The 6,913-nt window shown below is 63.1% G+C and overlaps 1 protein-coding gene across 1 annotated transcript; it reads left to right on the top strand.

Annotated features, from left to right (window-relative positions):
* The first annotated feature begins 5,211 nt into the window (after positions 1-5,211).
* Positions 5,212-6,081, top strand: Mrgprg (MAS-related GPR, member G). The gene has a single exon (XM_013021034.1). The coding sequence runs from the start codon at positions 5,212-5,214 to the stop codon at positions 6,079-6,081; it is 870 nt and encodes a 289-aa protein (XP_012876488.1).
* The last annotated feature ends 832 nt before the right edge of the window (positions 6,082-6,913 follow it).

The following is a 6,913-nucleotide window of genomic DNA, read 5'->3' as shown; positions in this document are numbered from 1 at the left end:
GGGCCCCCCCTGTGGATCCCGCCCCCTCGGGTTCGGGGCACTGCCCACCGTGGGGAAGGGATGCCATCGGCGGGAGGCCTCTGATGATGAGCTCCTCCTGTGTCTCAGTGTTGTCCCAGCGTCCCCGGACAGCTCTCTGGGGGAGACAGTCTTCCAGAGAAATCTCTGGGCCCTCCCACGGGGTGCGCGGGTCCACACGGCCGGTGCCCGCCTGGGCCCCACCGGCTCTCCGCTGCCCCAGGGCTGCCCGAAGCAGCAGCCGCCTCCCGCTATCGCTGCTTGTTTACACCAGGGTGTAACAGAGGGTGATACCAGAGGAAGGCTGACTCACTCCAAGGTCCACGCCCCACGCCTGAGGCCCATGCTCTGGGCTCCACACTTGTGGGGTGGGTTTGTGGTTCAAAGCTACCCTGGACAGGAAAGGCCTTGAAATTCTCATCTGCAGTTAATCACCAAAAAGTCCTAAGTGGTGCTGTGACTCAAGGTAGAGCACTCACCTTGAGCATCAAAGCTCAGGGACAGCACCCAAATCCTGAGTTCAAGCCCTAGGATTGGCATGTGCACACACTTGATTGGTGTGCATGTACACATGCATGTGTGTATGCACACACACACACACACACACAGAAGAAGTATAACTCTGACTTGGAGTCACCTCAGCTGCTCCCTGGGGACCCTGCACCAGCCCCTCCTCCAGAGAGCACCCAGGGACTGGAGGATGCGCAGACTCTCCTTCCTGGGCCTTGTGAACAGGGCTCCTTCCTGAGCAGGACCAAAGGTGCAGCTTCCTCCTGAGGTTTCCATGGAAACAGCTACCTCCCTCCCCCCCCACACCTGCCAGGGTATGACCACAGGCGTATGCAGTCTCCAGGGCCAGTGACCAGCTGTCTAAGCTCAGACCTGCTCCCATCCAGTGCTCAGACAGTCTGTCCTCCCAGTGGGCAGCAAGCTCCAGGTCCAGCCAGTGAACACAACCCCCACCCCTGCTGTACCCCCTCTTCTGCTCCTGGAGCCACAGGGACGGGTGTGGAGGCCTCCCTCACCCTGCGTGAGGCTGACTGCTAAGAGCTTCCCCCTCCCAGGCCTCAGCAAGGCAGATGGGTGGGGAGTGGGGGATCCCAGGCCTGGGGCTGGTCCCGGACCCGCCAGGGCTGCTCTGGCAGGACAGAGTTCCCGGGAACAGGACGTCAGCCCTGGGCCACAGCCACACACTCTAAGAAGCCAGCGTAGCCCGGGCCCTCCCACTGCAGAGGGGCAGCCTGTGCTCCGGGAGCAGGGGCCAGCGGCCCCAACCACGTCTCCACTGCCCGCTGCTACCACCCCTTGCTGGATGCTCAGGTTTTGCTGGTCCACTATGAAGCCTGGACCACGTCAGCCAACCCTCAGCCCCGGGTGGGAACCTGGCTCAGTCTCACGCCGTTTCAGGACTCCTGGCTCTCTCGCAGCCCAGACCCTTCCCTCTCTGACCCAGAGTCCCGCCACCATGCCGGCAGTGTCTAGGCGGTGCCAGACTCTGAGAGGTGGCCAGGGTCACTGGGAGCCACGGAGTCCCCTCGGCCGTCTGCTTCCCCAACACCCCCATGTTGGTCAGTAAAGTGCTGGGGACTCGGTTGTTCTGATGAAGCAGGCGCTCATGCCTGTCATCCCAGCTACTCGGGAGGCTGAGATCTGAGGGAAACAATTCCAAGCCAGCCTGGGTAGGAAAGTGCGTGAGACTCTCATCTCCAATGAACCCCCAGAAAGCCGGAGGTGGCGCTGTGGAGCACCAGGTGTGATGGAAAAGCTGCCCAGCACGGATGTGGGCTGTCACCCCGCAGGACAGCTCCCCACCCCCGGCTGTGCACGTCCGGGGATTCCGGGGTCTCCTTTGCTGGAGGCAAAGTGTGCTTCGGCTGGACATGAGGACAGATCCTTCTTTCCAGTGATCTGGACCACCGTGGTGGCAATCCCTTCTGCAAGAGGAGGATTGGAAGGTTCTAGATAAATGCCTTGGAGGGTGGGCGGAAGCAAAGCCTGTGAGCATGAGGGACATGAGCAATGTCCATACGCCCCAAGCAGTGCTGTGCATGACCCTGGCTACGGCCCCCCATTACCTACATCACCGCGCTGTGGCACAGAGGGTGACACTATGCAGAACCACGCAAATGAGGGACTCGGTCGGAGAGATGCAGGACCGGCTTGTGAGGATGACCCGAGTTTGGGGGCTTGACTCAGCGGGCACCAACGAGCACACCGTGTGCAGGACCCCGCCGCTGGGCTGGAGGCCGTGTGGTCTCGGGGTCGGGGATGCCTTACCGTGGCCCAACGCATGCAGACCCAGTGGCTACGCAGACTACAGCGCTTGGGCGGAAGAAAACGCTCGCTCCGCTGCGGCCCCCCGGAGGGGCCCTCGCTGCTGCCCGCCCAGGGCACCCCGCCTACCCCGCCACGCTCAGGGATGATGCTCTTCCACTTGAGCCACAGCTCCATTTTCAGCCGGAGACTTTCTTGCACAGGCCGGCTTTGAACTGCGATCCTTAGATCTCAGCCTCCTGAGTAGCTAGGAGGACAGGCGTGAGCCACCGGCGCCCAGCTGAAGGCAGCCGCTTTGTGCCACATGTGAAATCCCACATGAATGTCCTCAGTCTTCGTAGGAAAGAGGCCGAGTCCTTGGCGAGGCTCCTGGGGCTCCTGGCGGGGAAACGTGGTGTTATTCTCATTTGCTCTGTCTCCGTGCATGTGCATGCATGTGGGGGTGCCTGTGTGTATGCACACGGATGTGTCCATATGTATGTACGTGTGTGCTTGTATGTGTATATGTATACACGCGTGTGTATGTGTGTATGCAGCTCTGTGGCCTCTCTCCCAGCCCGAGGCCCATGGGTGTGGGGCTGAGGCCAGTTTCAGGACCCCACCCACTGCAATGCATTCCGGCCAGGAAGAGCGCACTTGGCCCCCAGCACGCGTATCTCTGTGTCCCTCTCTGGTCAGACTGCAACATCCGCTGGGTACCAGTCACCTGGACCACTGGCATCAACAAATCCACCCCCCCAATAAATTAGCATGCTGTGCTGTGCTGTGCCGCCTTGGATCTGTCTGTCTCAAGATCATTCCAGAATAGGTGGCGTGCTGCTCACTTCAGTCTTCCCTCCCTGATGGGCGAGGAGGAAGGAAAGGGCGGCCCACACTATCGGTGACAGCGTTTGAGCTCATGACCACACCTCCCACTTCTAGGGAACTGGCGCTGGCCGCCAGGTCCAGCCAGCCAAGCCCCAGGGGACATCACAGGATTTAGGGCCCTGGAGGACCCCCCGGCAGGGATTGTGGACAGAGAGCTGGGGACGGACGGCCCCGGTCGGCTGGAGAGAAGCGGAAGGCCTAGCAGGGAGTGTGAAGCGAGAGCTGGGGACAGACTGCCCCTGTGAGCCGGTGAGCCGCCCGTCCCTGCCGCTCCCCGGGACCTCTGCTGCAGGCTGGACTGGCAGGTGGACGGGGCAGCTCCCGGGACATCAGGGGAGGACGCAGTGTGGGCGGCAGGTGGAGGAAGGGGGCCTGGGCAGAGCTTCTGGAAAGCTCTGGGTCTGTCGGTGGTAGCAACTCAAATCCCCATTTTGAGAGCACCAGAGGGCCTTCCCCACTCACCAGAGCCCTGCCCGTGCCGGCCTTGTGCCCTTGCTGCCCGTGCCGGCCTTGCTGGCTGCCCAGGGTCTGTGCAGGGGCCCGTGTGCCCAGGGGAAACTGAGATCCAGGCAGGAGAGGGGTCTGACCCCCTGTCACCCCCAGACCACCATGACACCAGCATCCAGCTCCAGGTCCCACCCTGCTAGCCGGCACAGGGGGACGGTCATCACGGCCTCGGCCACAGTGCAGGGGAGTGCGGGGCCTCCGGTGGGCCTGGGCCTGAGCCCTAAGCGTGCTCCGGCAGGTTCACGGCTGGAGCAGAGGTAGGAGGAGAATGCGAGGACTCATGGGTTTTCCCTGTCTGGGACTCTATGTCTCTCTGTCTCATTCATTCTCTGTTCCTCGACTCATGTCTCCGTCTCTCTCTGACCCCCTGACTCTCCTCTCTTCTCTCCTTTTTTTTTTTTTCTTCCAGTGGGTCCTGGGGCTTGAACGCAGGGCCTGGGCACTGTCCCTGAGCTCCTTTTGCTCAAGGCGAGCGCTCTACCCCTTGAGCCATAGTGCTGTTTCTGGCTTTTTTTTTTTAATTTTTTGAGTAGTTTATTGGAGATAAGCCTCAGAGTTTCCTGCCCCCGCTGGGTTCAAGCCCTGATCTTCAGATCTCAGCCTTCTGAGACATGAGCCCCCAGTGTCCAGCACTCTGTCCTTTTTATTTCCTTCTTTGCCTCCTCTCCAATCTCCCCCCTCCCCATTATGCCATCTCCTTCCCTCCCGCCCTTCCTCTTTCTCTCTTGTTCGTCCCTTGTCTCTTAGTATCTGTCTCCCTCCCTCCCTCCCATCTCTCCATCTCCCTCCCAAGACTCTCCCTCCTCAGCCCCTCTGACCCCAGGGCCTGGGGCCTGCTGCCTCCAGCAGCAGAACAGGGAGGGATGAGTGTCCTAGGGGGGCAGGAAAGGGAGCTGCTGTTCTGGAAACATCCATGGACAGCACGGGCAGGCATTCCCCCTGGGTGACTTCCACCCAGGTCTGCTTCTCCTGCCCTAAGCCTGAGTCTCCAGAGTGGTGTCCACGCTGCGCTCCTTCCACGGGCCTGGGCACGGGGGCCTGGCCTGGGGCTGGCAGGGGGGAGGGAGGCCGGGCCTCCCCCCTCCCCAGTGCCCACCAGGACCTCTTTCCTGGGGGCCTGGCCTGGGGCTGGCAGGGGTGAGGGAGGCCGGGCCTCCCCCCTCCCCAGTGCCCACCAGGACCTCTTTCCTGCCAGCACCAGACCGAGTGTCTGGGCAGATCCTGGAGCACGGTGCTGGGAACCGTGTTTTCATCCTCTAGGAGCCCTGGGGCCCGGATGGAAGAGGAGCGGGGCCCTTCCCCTGTGTCCCCACAGTGTCCCGGGGAGCTCTGCCAGGGATTTGTGCACCTCGTCCATCCAGGGACAGATGAAGGCCCCGGGCAGGCCCACCGCCAGGCCCAGGGAGCTGAGCACTGGACAGAGAGTCCCCTCCCGAAGCCCACAGCTCCTGCTCACTGTTCTCCACGCTGTGACACTGACACACAGCATCTGTCCCTCACCCCCTTTGGCAGGGTCACCCCAGAACGCCCTCTGGGCCGGCCAGGATGATCAATATCTTCAATCCGTGGACAGCCTTCAACAACGTCATCTTCTACATCACGCTGGTGCTCAGCGCGGGGGGCGTGGCGGGCAACGGCGTCCTGATCTGGAACCTGGTTTTCCACATCAAGAAAGGCGCCCTCAACCTCTACCTGCTCAACCTGGCCGCCGCCGACTTCCTGTTCCTTTCCTGCCAGGTGGGGTTCTCCTGCGCCCAGCTCCTCCGGGGCTCGGCCGACAGCGCCCTCTACTTCGTGATCACCTTTCTGTGGTTCTCGGTGGGGCTGTGGGTGTTGGCCTGCTTCTGCCTGGACGGCTGGCTGTCCAGCGTCGCCTGCTACCAGCGCCGCCGCCCCCGGATCACCTCGCCCGTGCTGTGCGCGCTGGCCTGGGCGCTCGCCCCGCCGGCCGTGCTGCTGCCCGCCGATGCCTGCGGCATGCTGACCGCGGGCGCTCGCTGGCTGACCTGCGTCCGCTACTATTCAGTCAGCATCGTCTGGCTGCTGGCCCTGGTGGGCGTGGGCTTCGGGGCCACCATGGCCTTCATCGTCTGGGCCAGTTGCTGCGCCCCCACGAGCCAGCGCCCCAAGTTTTACAGCCTCGTCCGGAGCTCCGGCCTTCTGCTCCTCTTCTGCCGCCTGCCCCTGGTCATCTGCTGGAGCCTGCGGCCGCTCCTGGCCTTCCTGTTCTCCTTCCTGCCCCCGCTGGCCACCCTGCTGGCCTGTGTGGACAGCAGCTGCAAGCCCCTCCTGTACTTGCTGGCGGGGATGCAGCTGGGGAGGCGGGAGGCGCTGAGGGTGGTCCTGCACAGGGTGCTGAGCGAGGAGACCCAGCCGGGCCTGCGTGGGCTGGCCCTGCCCATGGCCCGCGTCTAGGGCGTGGCCGGCCCTCCCCCAGCCCGCCCCACCACAGGGCTTCCCTGGGACCACCTGTAGTCAGATGCTCCGGGACTCCAGGCAGACCCTTCCCACCCCGTGGCTTTTGCCCTGGGAACCCCAGGACTAGACACAGAGCGGGGAGATCGAGTCTTGTTCTCCCCCATGCCGAATGTACTGAAGGTATGGCGAGCAAGAGAATGAGGCCGGGAGGGGGGCTGGGGGGAGGGCTGTCATCAGGACGCATGTCCAGCAGGCCAGGCCGGCCCCACTCTTCCCCCTGCCCCCCCACCAGCCCAGCTGCACTGCACCCAACGAGGGAGCATTGGGGCCAGGCCCCGAGCTGAGGGATTCCAGCTTCCTTTGGGTGGCGGGGTGGCCTTGGCAGTTGCCTCTTCCACTAGGGGGTCTCATCAGAACTGCTGGTTCTCCCCCCTCCCTCTACCTCATACCCTCCCCAGGGCCCAGGGTCCCCCAGCCCCCAGCCCCAGGAACGGCCACCCAGAGCTCTCTGCCCTGATTCTCCCACCTGCTATTGTGAGGGTGGCCACCAGGTGGTGCTGCTTTGTCAGACATCAGACCCAGCCGGGCCCTGGGACAGTGGGTCCCCTAGGTCACCTCTCAGGCCACCTCCTACCCTCCCCCCTGGGACCATCCCAACAAGCTCTGGCAGGACCCACGTGCCCCCGCTGAGCCCCACTGGACTCACCCATAGCCACTCCTGGGGGTACCCACAAAGGGGGAAGGGGACGGGGAAGGCTGCGCTCCTGAAGAGCCATGTCAAGTTCTCTGCTGTGAGAAGATACAAAGCCCCTCCCCGGTCATTGCTGAG

Source organism: Dipodomys ordii, unplaced genomic scaffold (genome assembly GCF_000151885.1).
Source record: "Dipodomys ordii isolate 6190 unplaced genomic scaffold, Dord_2.0 Scaffold54, whole genome shotgun sequence".
In the NCBI taxonomy this organism is placed as follows: domain Eukaryota; kingdom Metazoa; phylum Chordata; class Mammalia; order Rodentia; family Heteromyidae; genus Dipodomys; species Dipodomys ordii.
The sequence above is the reverse complement of the archived record's forward strand: the minus strand, read 5'-3'. Positions and strand labels throughout refer to the sequence as shown.

Excerpts from the sequence above, each read along its gene's own strand:
- Mrgprg (XM_013021034.1), top strand. The coding sequence starts at position 5,212 with ATGATCAATATCTTCAATCCGTGGACAGCCTTCAACAACGTCATCTTC.